The sequence below is a fragment of the Myotis daubentonii genome, chromosome 1 (assembly GCF_963259705.1).
Source record: "Myotis daubentonii chromosome 1, mMyoDau2.1, whole genome shotgun sequence".
NCBI classification, from domain to species: domain Eukaryota; kingdom Metazoa; phylum Chordata; class Mammalia; order Chiroptera; family Vespertilionidae; genus Myotis; species Myotis daubentonii.
This window is the reverse complement of record NC_081840.1, coordinates 111,641,306-111,659,879: the sequence shown is the minus strand read 5'-3', so window position 1 is coordinate 111,659,879 and position 18,574 is coordinate 111,641,306. Positions and strand designations below refer to the sequence as shown.

The window sequence follows — 18,574 nt, the reverse complement described above, 5'->3', positions numbered from 1 at the left end:
TAAGGCTCCCCATTTCAGTAATTGACTGTACTATTCATCCAATTGTGTGTTTTTAAATATTTTATTTTATTTTAGAGAGAGGAAGAGGGATAGAGAGAGAGAGAAACATTGATGAGAGAGAGTCATTGATCGGCTGCCTCCTGATTGCCCCCAACCAGGGATTGAGAATGCAAATCGGGCATGTGTCCTGACCAGGAATCAAACTGGTGACCTCCTGGTTCATAGTTCAATGCTCAACCACTGAGCCACACTGGCCAGGCCGTACAGTTGTTTTGAAAGTTAGAAATCTGGTAATATTTTTGTAATATCGATCTCCTTTTCCCTCACTCCCCATACCTAATTCTTCACTAGAGAAGGTTTGTTTTACCTCCTAAATTTCTTGAGACTCTGTTCACTCCTCTGCCCATTCTTTCTGGTCCAAGTAAATTAAACTGCTTCATCATCTCCTTAGTAGTATCCTTTAGACTCCCCTAGATTATCAATTCTTATCTCCCTCTCAATTCATTCTCTACTTATTATCTAACACAAACTCTAAATATTCATTCTGACCATGTCATTCCTTGCTCAAAATTCTCTAGTCTCTTCCCAATGTCCTTCGAATAAAATTGGTCACATGGTCTCTGTGGATCTGCACAAGAAGTCTTCCTTACCTCTCTGCCTATTGCCACCAACACTTTCCCCCAAGCTACACTGGTCTTTCTGTGCTGCAAACTGGCCAGAATTTTCCATCCTCAGGACCTTTGCACAAGCTCTTCCTTTGCCTTAGAATTCTTTCCTGGCCTGCTAACTTTCTCAGCCTTAGTCCCCAAACTAATTCTTTATCTTTTAAGCATCTCTTATCCAGAGAAGTTTCCCTGTCCAAAGAAGTCTAGGTTGAATCTCCCTTTTATTTGCTCTTACTACTCTATATTTCTCCTTCTTTAGTATTTACCATTGTAATTATATAGTTACTAGAGGCCCGATGCATGAAAATTTGTGCAACAGTAGGCCTTCCTTCCCCCGGCTGCCAGCACTGGCTTCCCTCCACCACCTGGGACCCTGGCCTCCCTCCTCCAGCCACCTGCAGGCTTCCAGGTGCAGGCCGGCTTCCCTCTGGCCCTGGCTTTGTCAGGAAGGACATCTGGAGTGGTGTCCAGAAGATGTCTGGTCTAATGAGCATATTATCCTTTTATTATTATAGATGTTGTTCTTTTTAGATTTTCTCTATTATTGGAAGAGGTAGTACATCCATAAAAATTCAAATTGCACACAAAGTATAAAGCCTTTTCCCTTCCCTGTCCCTCTACTATCCAGTTCTCCTTACAAGTAACCACTTCTGGCTTTGAATATCCTTCCAGAGATATTTTCTAAGTACAGAAGTGATTATACACATAATATTGCTCTTTGTTTTTTGCCTTCTCTTTTATGAACACAAATACTAATACATTTTTCTGTACTTTGTTTTTACCTGTTAATATCTTGACAATTCTTCTATATCAATATGTATATAGTTGCCTCTTCCTTTTTCATGTACCATGTAGTATGGGCTTATGATAATTTATTTAACCTCAATTATTGGGCATCTGGGTTGTTTTTTTAGGTTTTGTTTATTACAAGCAATACTGCACTGAACAACTTTGTATGTAATGTCATTTCCCACATTTTTACCTGTAGAATAAATTCCTAGAATTGAGCTAACTGAGTTAAAGGATGTGTGTGTTCTTAATTTTGGTAATTGCCAACTGCACTCAATGAAGGATGTACCAATTAGCCTCAGATGATGCATGCATGCTTCCTCACAACTATGCCATTGAAAATTTTTGTTCTTTGTCAATGTATGAGGCGGAAAGTATCTCTTGGAAACTTTAATTTGCATGTTTTCTTCCTTGCAAAGTTATATTTTCATATGCTTAACAACCTTTTGTGTTTCTTATTTAGTGAACTGTTTCTTCATAAACTTTGCTTTTGTTATTATTTAATGTCTGACTCCCTCACTTCTCTCTAAAGGTCTGTTCTTCGGATACAGGGATCCTGTTATGTTTTGTCCATCACATAGTGGCTGGAATGAATGATGCTCAAGAAATGACTTGCTCTGGCCAGTATGGCTCAATTGATTGGGTGTCTTCCTGTGTAATGAAATATCACCAGTTCGATTCCCAGTTGGGGCACATGCCCCAGTTGTGGGCTTGATCTCCAGTGGAGGGTGTGCAGGGGGCAGTCCATTGATGTTTTGCTCTCACATTAACATTCTCTCTCTCTCTCTCTCTCTCTCTCTCTCTCTCTCTCTCTCTCTCCCTGAAAGTCAATAAAAATATTAAAAAGGAAAAAGAAATAAATGAGTGGTTCACATCGTGCAATAGTCAAATCCAAAAATTCATGTCTGACTCCAAAGCACACCCATATTTGCGGTCATCCAGTGGGAAGACCAAGCATTTAATTCACCATACTAGAGGCCAGATAGGCAATGTAAAATGGATGAAGTGTGCTGGAAGTGAGGATTGGCAAAAAGGTGAACAAAGGCCTATATATAGTTTTCAGACCTATTTTACTGCCTTGGAGGAATGGTGGCCCATTATTAGTTCTTTATTTATCTTGAGGCCAGGTTTTAAGGTTTTTCAAGAACTTTCTAGAAACCGCCGATAAATTTAGTAAGACCCTCAAAAAGTCTGGTGAGACTGCCGATAAATGTAGTGAGACCCTCAAGAAAACTAGTGAGACCTTCAAGGTTATGAAAAAGGACCAACTAGAAATTAAGCATACACTGACTGAAATAAAGGATATTATGCAGAGTTCCAACAGCAGACTAGATGATCGCAAGAATCAAGTCAAAGATTTGAAATATGAAGAAGCAAAAAACACCCAACTAAAAAAGCAAAATGAAAAAAGAATCCAAAAATACGAAGATAGTGTAAGGAGCCTCTGGGACAGCTTCAAGCGTACCAACATCCGAATTATAGGGGTGCCATAGAAGAGAGAGAGCAAGATATTGAAAACCTCTTCGAAGAAATAATGACAGAAAACTTCCCCTACCTGGTGAAAGAAATAGTCTTACAAGTCCAGGAAGCACAGAGAACCCCAAACAAAAGGAATCCAAAGAGGACCACACCAAGACATATCATAATTAAAATGCCAAGAGCAAAAGACAAAGAGAGAATCTTAAAAGCAGCAAGAGAAAGAAAGTCAGTTACCTACAAGGGAGTACTCATACGACTGTCAGCTGATTTCTCAACAGAAACTATGCAGGCCAGAAGGGAGTGGTAAGAAATATTCAAAGTGATGAGTAGCAAGAACCTACAACCAAGATTAATTTACCCAGCAGAGCTATCATTCAGAATTGAAGGTCAGATAAAGAGCTTTACAGATAAGAAAAAGCTAAAGGAGTTCATCACCACCAAACCAGTATTATATGAAATGCTGAAAGGTATCCTTTAAGAAGAGGAAGAAGAAGAAAAAGGTAAAGATACAAATTATGAACAACAAATACACATCTATCAACAAGTGGATCTAAAAATCAAGTGAATAAATAATCTGATGAACAGAATAAACTGGTGAATATAATAGAATCAGGGGCATAGAAAGGGAGTGGACTGACTATTCTCCGGGGGGTGTGAGAAGAGACTGGACAAAAATTGTACTCCTATGGATGAGGACAGTGGGGGTGGGGTAAGGGCAGAGGGTGGGGTGGGAACTGGGTGGAGGGGAGCTATTGGGGGAAAAAAGAGGAACAACTGTAATAATTTGAACAATAAAGATTTAATTTTAAAAAAATAAAAATAAATAAATAAAATAAAAAATAAAGATGGGGACAAGTCCCGCTTTGGGGATGTCCAATTATGTGTGGTGAGGCTGAACACATAACAGAGACTGCAGGAAAGTCCCAGCAGCTGCCAAGAATTCATGGGGACTCTTCCTGCTCTCCCTCTCAGGACTTCAGCCGCTAGAAACTCTTAGCTAGTGAGATTTCTGTCTGTGTGTCTGTAATGTAATGTTGGCTTTCTATCTTTTAGGGATTTTAGTTTGCTCTTCCCTGATGTATGAATATAGGAAAGTAAGCTATACTGGCTGGGTTGGGCAACAAGATTAATGTTTCCAAGATAATGGGCAATTCTTGAATGAGAACAGACCACATCCGAAGGATGACTCCCAGGTCCCGAGGGCATGGGACTCCCAGTCAGGTTGTAATGTCCTTTCTTTGAACAGAAAGGGCAAACATGGTTATCAGAATAATTGATATTTCCCATAACTATAACTAGTCCCCAATGTTCTGTTTTTCCCCACAACACTGGAAGGAACAAATCTGTAGAAGTACCCTCTATCAGTGAAGCAGGGGCACTCCTGTTCTTATAGAGAAAAATAAAATACTACTTTCACATTGAGTTATCCCTCTTTCAAAATTAGTCAAGAAAAATGCTTTAGGTAATAATTGGCTTTAAAATCTCAAAGTTGTTAAGACATAATAAATAGATGTAACTAAAATGAAGAATTTATGATAAAACTTCGGTAATAATTATAAATATGTTAATAATACTAATAAAAGTTCAGTCATTCAAGAGGAGATTGACTATACTCTCTGTTGAAGAAAGGGGACAGTTGTCCTTCTCCCTGTAAAAGTAAAGAAACCTAAAAGAGAACAAGGGCAGACGGAGAAATGAGATCCTTGTCCTGCCTTCCCCTCTCTATGTGACCAGGGGACAATCTGAGGGAACAGCCAAGATGGCGATTTACAATCCCAGCCACCCCTCAGGAGGAGGGCTGTCCTGACAAGGCCCTGCCCCTGAGGCCTCTGCGCCACCATAAACCAGCACTTTCTAGGTTGCAAAAGGAGTTGGAGCAATATAAAAAAAAAAGTTAAAACCTCTGCTGGAAGACACGTGACTTAGCTGCCAGCTAGACACATTTTTGGGCCCATAAGTGTATACATAGACCCGAGTTAAGCGCGATACTATTCTCAGGAATACTGTTCTCAGGAAAAGAAGGGGGAATGATTTGAAGGTCAGCTATGGATATCTGGGAAAGGGAGCACCTGGCTGGCCCTGGTGTGCTTCCAGCAGATGTAAAATTTCCAAACTCAGGAGCCCCAGTGGGACCTTAACAACAAGGCCCATAGGGGGACACATGAGAGATCTCTTAGGGAACTAATAATTAAAGGGATTAGGGTAGCAGTTCCCTGGTCTCAGGGAATAAATAAAACCTTCAACATTCAGCAAGGCAAAGAAGAAGGACCTTCTTAATTTTACCAAGACTAAAAGATCAAATGAGGAAGTACTCTGGGCCAGACCCTGAGGACTTGTTGGGCCAAGAAATATTAAAAATTATATTTTGGCCCTGACCGGTTTGGCTTATTGGATAGAGCGTCAGCCTGCGGACTCAAGAATCCCAGGTTCGATTTCGGTCAGGGGCATGTACCTTAGTTTTGGGCACATACCCAGTAGGGAGTGTGCAGGAGGCAGCTGATCAATGTTTCTTTCTCATTGATGTTTCTCTCTATCCCTCTCCCTTCCTCTCTATAAAAAATAAATAAAATATATTTAAAAAATTATATTTTGTCACCAATAGTTGTCCTGACATTTCAAGAAATCTACAAAGTTAGAGAACTGGAAGAATAGAAGTGCAGAAGAACTCTTAAAAAAAGACTCACAAGGTCTATGTACATAAGATAAGAAAGGCAGAAACAGAAAGCTAAGATAATATTCACAACTGTAGAACAAGTGGCCCAGGGAAGGGCTGGCCCAGAGGGCCAGGAACAGAAGCCACAATAGTATCACCCAAAACTTAGCTTGTTATCTCTAAGGAAAAATATCGCAGTTTTGAATTCAAGCAGCTAGAGGTCTGGGGACAGGCTGCAGGGCCTACTCCCTTCTCCCCCAGCCCTTTCTCCCAGCCTCATAGGCCTATACATAATTTTCCAAAGTCTTTGATAACTTAAAGGCTTTGGAGCATTCCTGGGTTAAATAACAAACATCAAAATATTTTGAAATAACAGGATACTGAAACATTAATTAATTTAAGTTTGCCTCTTAGGGAAAATATAGGGGATAGATTTGAATCTATTAATGAATAAGCCTTGTATTTTATTTGAAATATCTCTTAAAATGTGAATGTATTGCTAATGTGAGGAATATTAATTACTTACATGCCACCTAAAAATTAAGGTTTCTAGGGCTTAAAAATTCAAAAATTATGAAAAGAAGTTATGGTTTTGGTATCATAGAGAAAGCATGAGGCGTGAAAATGCATTTTGAAGGAGAAAGGAAATGGTTTCTAAAGCTGGTTATTTCTGAAAGTTGTAAGATTTCTAAAGAAAGATTTATGAAAGTTATAAAATGTTTGTAAAAAAAATTGAAAAGAAGTTGAATAAATGACACAGGCCAATAAGCCAGAATAAATAGAATAGGGAAATTGAAATAAACAGCAATTTGGAGCCATCTAGTAAATCCTATCTTCCCTAAACCAAGGACACTTAAGAGTAAATGATTTGCATTTTGCCTACTTAAACAGAGAGTAAATAGCTTATATCAATGTACTCAGGGAGACTAATAACAGAAATTCAATTACAGTGGGGCCTTGACTTACGAGTGTTCTGACTAACGAGTTTTTTGAGATACGAGCCGTCTCTTGGCCGATTTTTTGCTTTGAGTTGTGAGCTAAAATTCGGGTTACGAGCCAGCTTCAGATACCCCACCGCTAGTTGGCGCAGTGAACGTCACAGTGAAAGCCACAACATCAGCCCAGCATCACGTGTCTCACTTGTTCACTTTATGATTTGACATACGAGTAATTTGAGTTATGAGCTCCGTCACGGAATGAATTAAACTAGTAAGTCAAGGTCCCACTGTAGTATCATTTGCTCTCTGCACCCAAGGACAAATGAAGTTAGAAAATAAACCTTATTTTGGTTAGTCCTTTTCTGAAGCAAAAGTTCTACAAATTATTATATGTTATATTAATCAGGTATTTTTAAAAGATAATCTTAGTTGTGGGAACTGAAGTTTTACTAGCTTATGTTTCTGTTTAATACCCTCTTGTCACTTTGAATGCTATATAATCTTTTGGTAGAATGGGTTTGACAACCTTCCTAGGGTTTAAACTTTAAGAAAAGTTTTTTGTTTTTTACCTAGAGTTAGCTGTAGATGATTCCAATAAGTCCTGGAATGCCTCAATATCTTCCTACAATGGAAACTAGGGACCAAATTTCTTAAGATACTGGGTATCTCTTCTACTTTAATCTCTCTCAGGTTAGGAGGCCTCCTGACCCAAAGCCCTCTTGATTTTCTAGTTTATTGCCATTGACCAGAAGACTATGTTTGTTTTAATCAAGATTTGGAAGGGAAGCAAGTTGGAACCCTCTTGGGAAAGACCCTACCTGTCTTACTTACCACAGAGACTGCTTTTTGGACTGCAGAGTGAGGTTGGACCCATCACACACGGGTTAAGGGTGGATGTCAGGGCCAGCCTGACAGGTTGAGCCGGGCTGAGATAGGGAGGTGGGAATTGAGAAAAGAAGGAAAGACAGGAAAGCGGGATCGGGAGGACTACAGCTCTCGAGGAACTGCAGCAACTTTATTAGTCACACAATCCTATTTATACACAACACACTGAATAGGTGGTCTGTCAAGAGGAATGTATTCTTTGTTCCTCTTAATCTCTAAGGGAGGGACAGAACAGAAGGACAAGTTCTCAGTACAGCATATCTCAGTAAATAGTTACAGACTTCTTGGTAAGCCATGAAAGGCTGTTCTCATTCTACAAAGGTTGCTCTCATTCTACTGGTAATCGCCATCCAAACAAGTCTGGGAAAACTGTGTGGGTAAGGGTCCCAGCCTTGCTATCCCCTTCAGGTGCAAGGACCTTGCCAGCTTACATCTGGCCCCCAACAGGCGGACACACCTCAACTTGAACAGCCATACCAGGACATATCCCCTTGAAATTGATGCTAAAAACTGTGAGCTGTCTTAATAACCATCATGTACTGAGTTCTATTTGCTTTAGGGATCTGGCAAATTGCAGGGGCTTACAATGTGGGCTGGGGAAATGTGCCCAATCTGGATCATGCATACACATTTAAGTTATTGATTATAGATAACTTAAATGATTTGTAATCATTTCAGCCTTTAGGCCAAAAGATTGGCTAGGACTAGATTTAGGAACAGGACAAGATCCCCTAGGCCACTGCCACCACCATGCAAATAGAAGTAGGATATAAGGGAACAATGCCTGGGTGGAATTGATTAAATATTCTGCACAGGCCCTAAATAAAAGTGACTGTTACGTTTGTGCAGCAGGAAGGCTAGAGGCCCAAGTGGTCCCATTTGCATTCGGAAGGACCTCAGACTGTAATGGGATGGAACATGTGCTCGCCTTGTACCAGGAGGAAACTGCCTGGGGAAATGCTTCCTGTAAGACTCTTCCCTGTTGTTCTCAATTCAACAGAGGTAAAGAGCAAGGTCCACCCCCCACCCCCCCAAACAATCCGGCCCGTCCTGCGACATAAACTATACCTCCTGCCTCTCAAGGGGGGAAACAGTGCTCAGAGTTTATGAGAAATTTATCCAGATGCGTAAGTGGCCAAATATTCTTAGAAGCCAATCATGCTGCACTGTCGATACCCGTGCTGATGCCTGGTGCTGTTATGGGGGACCCTGACTTGTGGCCTTGCTCAGCAAATGGAGTGGAACTTGCGCTCTGATATAATTGGCTATCCCTTGCCCTTCGGCATAACGTAAACCTTTTTCAATGGACAAACTAGGAAGAGGAGAGAGAGTCCAGGGGGCTCCATTGATCCCCATATGTACAAAAATCTCATTGGGTTCCAGGAGGGGTGCCAAAGGAGTTTAAAGCTAGAAATCATATTGCCGCTGGATTTGGATCTGTCCCATTCTGGTGGCCCACTGTAAACAAGTTTGTGGTTGGAGTAATTATATTTACTACTAGAGGCCCCGTGCACGAATTCGCATTCCCTCATCAGCTCCTTTTCATCCAAACAGTATGTGGGGCAACACCCAACCCTTCCCCAGCTTCCTGAAAACCCTCAGTGGGCTGGGCAACCCCGCTGCCGCCCGGCTTTCCACCTCCTTCCTTCTCTGCTCAGGCCCCTCCCCTCTTCTCCAGCCCTACAACTTCCGCTTGTCCGGTCGCCTGGGAAACCGCTTACTTCCGGTCGCGCAGCTGTGGGCCGGGCGAGATGGCTGAGGAGAGGCAGCCCAAGGTGAGCACAGATTCTGTTTTGTGTCCGGGCCGCCAGGCGGGACTGGATGGGGCCGGGCCCTGCGGGAGCGGCGGAGCCCAGCGGCGAGGCAGGCCGTCAGGCGGCCTTGGTTTTTCGCAGCTGCCCCTGGACGAGGGCGGAGGCGGGCGAGCGACTCGCGGAGGGCGGCGGGCAGGGGCCAGCTCCCGGGAAGTGGTTTGCCGGGCGCAGGGCTGAATTCTTTGCAGCATTTAGCCTATGGCTCCTCTTGGGGTCACCTGAACGGAAAAGGGGGGTTTTCATTAAAAAAAGGCTCTTTCCTCGCCCCGTTTCTTGCGTCTCATTGGGTTTGGAAAGGCACTAACCATCGCTTGTGCAGAGGCAGGCAGTTCCTTTTAATCCCCCGGATTAGGAATTGAATGTGGCAAAGCCTGGAAGCATCACTGCCTTCTGCCGATGAGGCGGGGCCATGTTTTCTCTGCTGTGATTAAATTTAGGATAGGACTCCAGTTTAGGGATTAAACTCCACAGAATTGCCATGATGAAGTAACCAGGTGGATTCGGGGTGACCCAGTAGTAATTTTTGAGGCGTGTATTCATAATTGAATGTAGTTACAAGTGTGAAACTTTGTTTTCCTTATTTTAGTATTGGGTTTCAGAGCTTGTTTTGAGCATTTGTTAGAGTGACTTTAGTTATTCACTCGGAGTTTATTGATTGCCCTTTGAAAAACACCCCGGGAAACAAAGACAAATGTTGACTGTTACAGAGCAAGGCCAATATTATTATCTGTTAGAGGGGTCGCTTGTTTTCTATTCTTTTTATATTAGCAGAGAAACTAAATTATTTTAGTGTAATCAGAAAACTGAGTACCAGAGCAGGAGGCCCTATGCAAAGATTTCTGTAAACTACGAATTAAAAAAAAAAAAAAGCATAATTAGTGTTACTAGGTTTTTGATATTGGAAACATACCAAAGAAAATACTTCACCTACAAAATCTTAAATGTAAAGTATCATGTAAGATATCCTTACTACAAATATTCTTTAGTGTTTATTGTAGGTATAGATAGATAGGTGTTCACAGGTAGTCTGTGAACTTGATTTCTGTGAAGGCAGAATACACCTGTGATTTTGAGTCTCTAATAGTGTTTTAAAGGGAATGGCTTTTAAATATATATATATATATATATATATATATATATATATATATATATATATATATATATTGATTTCAGAGAGGGAGAGAGAGTTAGAAACATTAATGATGAGAGAGACATATTGATCGGCTGCCTCCTGCATGCCCCAAACTGGGGATCGAGCCTGCAACCCAGGCATATGCCCTGACAATGACCTCCTGGTTCATAGGTGAATGCTCAACCATTGAGCCAAACTGGCTGGGCAGGGAATGGCTTTTTTTTTTAAAATATATTTTTATGATTTTTTACAGAGAGGAAGGGAGAGGGATAGAGAGTTAGAAACATCGATCAGCTGCCTCCTGCACACCCCCTACTGGGGATTTGCGCACAACCAAGGTACACGCCCTTGACCGAAATCTAACCTGGGATCCTTCAGTCCGCAGGCTGACGCTCTATCCACTGAGCCAAACCGGTTAGGGCAGTGGTCGGCAAACTTATTAGTCAACAGAGCCAAATATCAACAGTACAACGATTGAAATTTCTTTTGAGAGCTAAATTTTTTAAACTTAAACTATATAGGTAGGTACATTGTTATTAACTTAATTAGTGTATTCCTAAGCTGGCCTTTGCTAAAAACGTCCTCAATCCTATTGAGGTACATTCGCTGAGGTCGACCCCTTCCAACTCTCCCATCCACACTCGTCTTGTATACTTGTTTCGTCTATCTCCTTTAGGAAAACCTACTTCTGCTCATGGGCCACGAAGTTTCAGTCACATTGTACGTGCGTGCCCGCACGTGGTATTTCGTGGTATTTTGTGGTATTTTGTGGAAGAGCCACACTCAAGGGGCCAAAGAGCCCCATGTGGCTCGTGAGCCGAGGTTTGCCCGGTTAGGGCAAGGCTTTTTTGTTTTGATATGACTTTAGCACTCGAACCTGAAATTTAATTATTTTCATTATTGTCAAATTTATTGCTCGCAGGGTTATATTTATAGTAGCTATGTTTTCAAGTTACCACTGCATGGAAATTTGAGTTTCTTCCTTTTTTGGAAATGATCTGGCATCTTGTAATAAAATGACATGATAATCTTACTCCTAGACCTGTATCCTATCAAAATAGAAGCAAAAGCATATAGTACAAGTGTGTTTATTTTTTTATTTTTATTTTTTAAATATATTTTATTGATTTTTTTACAGAGAAGAAGGGAGAGGGATAGAGAGCCAGAAACATCGATAAGAGAGAGCCATCAGCTGCCTCCTGCACGCCCCCCAGTGGGGATGTGCCTGCAACCAAGGCACCCTGAGTCCGCAGGGCGACACTCTATCCACTGAGCCAAACCGGTTCGGCACAAGTGTTTTATTGCAGTACTATTTACAGTTGCAAAAGCTGGAAACAGTGAATGTCCATTGGTGAGGTAATGGATAACTTTTGATATTTCCATATGTAAGAAGAATATACAGCCATTAAAAAGAATGTTAGAACTATATATGTTGACTTGGGGGGATTTTCATGGTATATATTTAAGTAAGAGCTAGATGTGAAGTGAGGTATATTGTGTGATCTTAATTTCGTGACACAAAGAAAAAAAATAGATCTGTGAATATATATATATATATAACTTAATTAGTATATATATATATATATATATATATATATATATATATATGGCAAAGACAAAGACTTAGAACTCATAGAGAGAACTTTGAACAAATGTATAAGTAAAAGTCTATGATTGAAGGCCTTGAGGCCAGAGATATCCCAGTAAAATGGAGTGAAACTAGCCCAATGTGGGGCACACAGGAATTCTGATTTGCTACCCAAGTTATTTATTTATTTATTATTATTTTAAATATATTTTGTTGATTTCAGAGAGGAAGGGGGAGGGAGGGAGAGAGATAGAAACATCAATGATGAGAGAATCATTGATCGGCTGCGTCCTGCACACCCCACAATGGGGATCAAGCTTGCAACCTGGGCATGTGCCCTTGACTGGAATTGAACCTGGGACCCTTCAGTCTGCAGGCCGACGCTCTATTCACTGAGCCAAACCAGCTAGGGCTACCCAAGTTATTTAGATTAATAGTTCCTTACGTAGGAAAAATGGGGACTGATATTTATATTTTATTTAAGAATAAAATGGTTTAGAGATCTTTTTAAAAATACTGAGCAAATAGCTCTGGTTTCTATGATTTATGCTTATAACGTTTTTTGTAATTCTCATTTTTTTTCAAATATATTTTTATTGACTTCAAAGAGGAAGTAGGGGAGAGAGAGAGAGAAAGAAAGAAACATCAATAATGAGAGAGAATCATTGATTGGCTGCCTCTTGCACCCCCCACACCGCGGTCAAGCCCACAACCTAGCCATGTGCCCTGATGGGAATCAGACTGTGACCTTCTGTTTCATAGATCAATGCTCAACCACTGAGCAACACTGGCTGGGCTAATTCCCATTATTTAATGTCTTCATATAAACAACTTTCTTCCAGTAAAGTTTAAACCTTTCAGAACATTTGCCGAAACCGGTTTGGCTCAGTGGATAGAGCGTCGGCCTGCCGACTGAAAGGTCCCAGGTTCGATTCCGGTCAAGGGCATGTACCTGGGTTGCGGGCATATCCCCAGTAGGAGATGTGCAGGAGGCAGCTGATCGATGTTTCTCTCTCATCGATGTTTCTAACTCTCTATCTCTCTCCCTTCCTCTCTGTAAAAAATCAATAAAATATATTAAAAAAAAAAAACAAAAAACATAAAACAAAATACTACTGCACTAGTTTACTTGGTTCAGATAGAGTACCTACCACATATCAAGCATTACATAAATATTTGTTAGATGCACAAATGATCACAGAACTACATAAAAATGAAGAAGGAACAAAAAAAAATTTATTCTTCATACATCCCAGCTATAAATGAAATCAGGTGGTTAATAGAATTCTTTCCATCTCAGAATGTTTGGGGAAGTCTTTTGAGAGAAACATAAAAATATACATAATTTATTTTAATTCTATTTTGTGTACGAAGTAGGGTTGCTGACTTATGAAGATGCTTTTTGAACCTTTAAGAATCCTTACTTGGCCCTAGCCGACTTGGCTTAGTGGATAGAGCGTCAGCCTGCGGACTAAAGGGTCCCTGGTTCGATTCCGGCCAAGGGCACATGCCTGGGTTGTGGGCTCAATCCCTAGTGTAGGGTGTGCAGGAGGCAGCCAATCAATGATTCGCTCTCATCATTGATGTTTCTGTCTCTCCCTATTCCTTCCTCTCTGAAATCAATAAAAAATATATTAAAACAACAACAAAAAACAATGGAGGTGTTTTTTTTTTGTTTTTTTTTAGCACTGTAAAACCAGCTTTGTTGAGGTATAAGTATATATACCATAAAATTTACCCATTTTAAATATATAGTTTGATTAATTTTAGTAACTTTATATAGTTTGCCAACCATCACAGCTTATGTCCATCACTCCAAACAATTCCCTTTTGTCCATTTGCAGCCAGTCCCTACTTATAATCTGTGGAGAGCAGCTACAGTGTTTGGACAGGTTCAAGCCTCATACTAATGAGAGGGCACAGTCCTCTCGTGGCAAAGCCATGTGCAAGTCCTAGCTTGGAGGGCAAAGCCCTCCCAGCACAATTATAGCCAAAGGCTATAGTTGTAAGCTTGACCTTATGGTCCGAACCTGTGGTCCCACGTGGCTAAGTGATATAGGTTGTGGGAGGTGCAGCAAGTAAACAGAGCTTGATCAGGTGCATGTAATTAAGTAGATTCGAAACCCGCGAGAACTTTGTAAACATCTTGACCACGCCCTTAATTTGCCTCCTGGAATCTGGTATAAAATAAAAATTCAGCTTGCAGGCTGTGGCACTGTCTCTCCATCAGAGAAGCAGTATCCCACCTAGCCCCAGTTTTATTTTCTTGTCTGTCTTCTCCCCTTTACCGACCCCTATCAGGTTCACCCATAGCTGTGCTGGTGTGGCACAGTAATCACAATGCACTGTTGACCTGCTTTCTATCTCCATAGTTTTGCCATTTCTAGCAATTTCATATAATGGAATCATACAATATGTAGTCATATGTGTCTTACTTTATTATCTTAAAATATATTTTTATTTAACTCATGGTTATTTTAATTTTAATTTGTATTTCCCTAATGGATAATGATATTTGTTAGCGTCACCGAAGAAGGAACATATCAAGTAGGAACAAATGAAGATGAGGAATAGGAATGTTAATGGTCCTATGAAGGGTAGTAGCAAGGTATACCAATTTACATTCTTTAGCCAGTAGTCCCATGATTGATGTCTGTGGCCCTTTCTGTTAATTTTTGGGTGGCATCCCTGACTAGGCAAGGCAGTAATAGAATATGCTTTGGCCGGACCTCTGTGGAAAGGCCAAGTGTGTTAAGATTACGGAGGAGACGTCCCAGAGGAGGGTTTTTTGTTTGGAGGGACAGAAAAATAATTCTCCTGATGTAAATTAGGAAGAGGAGATAAGCAACAAAGGGATACCTTGGAAGCTAGACTGGAGGGAGTGTTCCCACTGTCTAGTTAGGCTCCAGAGGGAGGAGGACAGTCTGATCTGCATGGTGGGCAACCCTCTGCCTTCCCTCTGAGGTTTGACGGTCTGTTCGATGCTTCTCTGTCTCTGGATCTATTTTTGTTCATCAGTTATGTTCATTATATTCCATAAATGAGTGGGATATGTACATATTCAACTTCATTACTTATGGGAAACTTTAAGGTGGTTATAATAATTTATGCTTCTTCCACTAGTTCCTGTTGCTTACATCCTTGATACTGTTACAACTTTAGCTTTTGTCATTATGGTGGATATGAAATGTTTATGTGATATTAATTTATATTTCCCTGATTTTTAGTGAGGTAGAGCATCATTGGTTGTTTCTTTTCTTTTTCTGTGCAATTCCTAGTTCATATGTTTTGGTTATTTTTCTACTTTGCTATTTGTGATTCATATTTGTAGTTATTTCTAGTTTCTGGCTCTTAATCCTTTGTTATTTTTTGGTTGTGTTTTGTATTGCAAATATCATCTCTTAGTTTTCTGTCTTCCTTTTTGGAACAGAAGTTACTAATTTTAATGTAGTTGAATATTTAGATAATTTTATTTTTGAAATTTGTTTTTTAATCCTTGTTGACATACAATATTATATTAACTTTAGGTCTACAACATAGTGATTAGGCATTTATATACCTTCAAAGTGATCACCGTGACAAGCCTAGTACACATCTGACACCATACATAGTTACTACAATGTTATTGACTATATTTGTGCTGTACTTTACATCTTCGTGATTGTTTTTGTAACTGGCAACTTGTACTTCATTCCTTTCACTTTTTCCACCTATCTCCCAAACACCCACCCATCTGGCGACCATCAGTTGTTCTCTGTATCTATGTTTGTTTCTGCTTTGCTTATTCTTTATTTTGTTGTTTAGATTTCACATGTAAGTGAAATCATATGGTATATGTCTTTCTCTGTCTGACTTATTTTACTTAGTATAATATCTTATAGGTCCATTCATGTTTTCACAAATGGTAATATTTAAAATTTTTTATGGCTCAGTAATATTTTATTGTATATATGTACCACATCTCCTTTATTCATTTGTTTATCAGTGGACACCTAGGTTGCTTCCATATCTTAGCTATTGCAAATGGTGCTGCAGTGAACATAAGGGTGCATCTATTTTTTCAATTAGTGTTTAGATTTCTTTGGATAAATACCCAGAAGTGGAATTGTTGGGTCATATGGTATGGGGGTTCTCCAGCCGTGAACAGCACAACTAGAGAGTGAACGAGTCCTGAGTAGGGGCGACTGGGGATTGAGAAAAAGAAAGAGACAGACACAGAGACAGTAAGTAAAGCTGGGACCAGGTGGGACATTGTTCTCGGATGGAGAGACAGTGACCCAGAGCTAGTGCAGCACATTTATTATATACAGCATGGTACCAGGAAGTTTTATTAAAGTTTAAGACAAAGGAAATTGTGTGAAATCATGCTTAAAGATTAAGCTGCATTCTTCATTCTTGTGGCTTCTTGTAATTGTCAGGCCTGGAGCCTGGATAATTACGTCCGTCCCGGTGCCTGGCTGAACTTAGATAATGACACCCACCTTCTGGCACTTGAACTATAGGTCAGGACTGACAACATTTCTGCCTTTGGCAAGGTATGTTTCCAGGACATGGCTTTGCCAACCTTTGCTCAGGTGCTCTCCCAGGCCCTCTCTACAATATGGTAGTTCTATTTTGAATTTTTTGAGGAACCTTCATACTGTTTTCCATGGTGGCTATACCAATGTACAACCCCAGCAACAGTGCATGAAGTTTCCCTTTTCTCCACATCCTTGTAAACACTTATTCTTTGTTGATTTATTGATGGTGACCATTCTGACAGGTATGAGGTGATAGATATATCATTGTGGTTTTAATTTGCATTTCTCTGGTGATTAGTGACATTGAGAATCTTTTTGTTTGTTTGTTTGTTTTGTTAATCCTCACACAAGGGTATTTTTCCATTGATTTCTAGAGAGAGGGGAAGGAAGGGGAAGAGACAGAAAAACATTGATGTGAGAGAGACACATTGATTGGTTGCTTGCCGCACATGCCTGACCAAGGCTGGGGATTGAGCCTGGAATGGAGGTACATGCCCTTGACCAGAATAGAACCCGGAGCCTTTCAGTCCTCAGGCCAACACTCTATCCACTGAGCCAAACTGGCTAGGGTGTATTTTTCCTTTTTCATAAATATTTTTTATTGATTTTTAGAGAGGAAAAGAGAGGGAGGGAGAGAGGGAGAAACATCTATGCAAGAATGAAACATTGATTGGCTGCCTCCTGCAAGCCCCCCACTGGGGGCTGGAAAGGGGAGGATTGAATTCGCAACCCAGGGATGGACCTTGACTGGGAATTAAACCAGCAACTCCTTGGTGTATAGGATGATGCTCAATCAACAGTCAGTCAGACCAGGGCAAGCATCTTTTCATATGTCTATTGGCCATGTGTATGTCCTCTTTGGAGAAGTGTGTATTCAGGTCCTCTGCCCATTTTTAATTCGGATTTTTTTTTCCTTTTTCTTTTTGATGTTAAGTTGTATGAGTTACTTATATATTTTGGATATTAATCCCTTAAAGCTGTATCATTGGTTAATATTTTCTCCCATTCAGTATGTTGTGTTTTTGTTTTGTCAATGGCTTCCTTTGCTGCACAGAAACTTTTGAGTTTGAATTTGTTTCCCTTACACGAGGACACATAGCCAAAAATATTGCTAAGAGCAATGTCAAAGAGTTACTGCCTGAGTTTTCTTCTAGAAGTTTTATGGTTTTAGGTCTTACATTTACATCTTTAATCCATTTTGAGTTTATTTTGTATATAGTTTAAGAAAATGGTCGAGGATTAAAAATGGTGGTGGAGTAAGTGGATGCTACACAGACATGCTCCCAGGACCAAACTGGAATTACAACTAAAATGCAAAAAAAAAAAAACCCTGAATAATCAATTGAAGATTAGCTGGAGAGAACCCTGATAACCATGGATGGAAAGTGGAGACCACACAGAGACTGGTAGGAAGGTGGAGGCGAGAAAAGGCTGGACAGGCTTCCACAGACAGAAAAAACAATTTAAAAGCAAGAGGACAGCTTAAGGGAGCTGTGTGGGACAACATGAAACGTAACAATATTAGAATAGCAGGTGTGCCAGAAGAGGCAGAAGGGATAGAGTATGTATTTGAAGAAATAATGGCAGAGCCCTAGCTGGTTTGGCTCAGTAGATACAGTGTTGGCCTGTGGACTAAGGGGTCCCAGGTTCGATTCCTATCAAGGGCACATGCCCAGGTTGCAGGCTCAGTCTCCAGTGGGGGGCATGCAGGAGACAGCTGATCAATGATTCTCTCTCATCATTGATGTTTCTATCTCTCTCTTCCTCTACCTCCTCTCTGAAATCAATAAAAATATTAAAAGAAAAGAAGAAATAATGGCAGAAAACGTTCTTAACCTGGTGAAGGAAAAAGTCACACAAGTTCAGGAGGCACAGAGTCCTAAACAAGAAGAACCAAAACAGACCCATGCCCAGACACATCATAATTAAAATGCCAAAAATTAAAGACAGAGAGAATCTTAAACGCAGCAAGAGAAAAGAAAACTGTTATCTATAAAGGAGTTCCCATAAAGCTAACACCTGATTTCTCACCAGAAACTATAGGCCAGAAGGGAATGGCATGAAGTACTCAAGGTAATAGAAAGCAAGGATTTGAGACCAAGATTACTGTA

The 18,574-nt window shown here is 40.4% G+C and overlaps 1 protein-coding gene across 3 annotated transcripts in view; it reads left to right on the top strand.

Annotated features, from left to right (window-relative positions):
- Positions 1-9,096: 9,096 nt before the first annotated feature.
- The window catches only part of BBS4 (Bardet-Biedl syndrome 4), a 146,808-nt gene continuing 137,330 nt past the window's right edge, over positions 9,097-18,574 (top strand). For all 3 annotated transcript variants that reach the window (XM_059657891.1, XM_059657884.1, XM_059657874.1), the window contains exon 1: positions 9,097-9,184. In XM_059657891.1, coding sequence (XP_059513874.1) covers positions 9,161-9,184 — 24 coding nt within the window. In that variant the 5' untranslated portion in view covers positions 9,097-9,160. The remainder of the gene's footprint in view (positions 9,185-18,574) is intronic.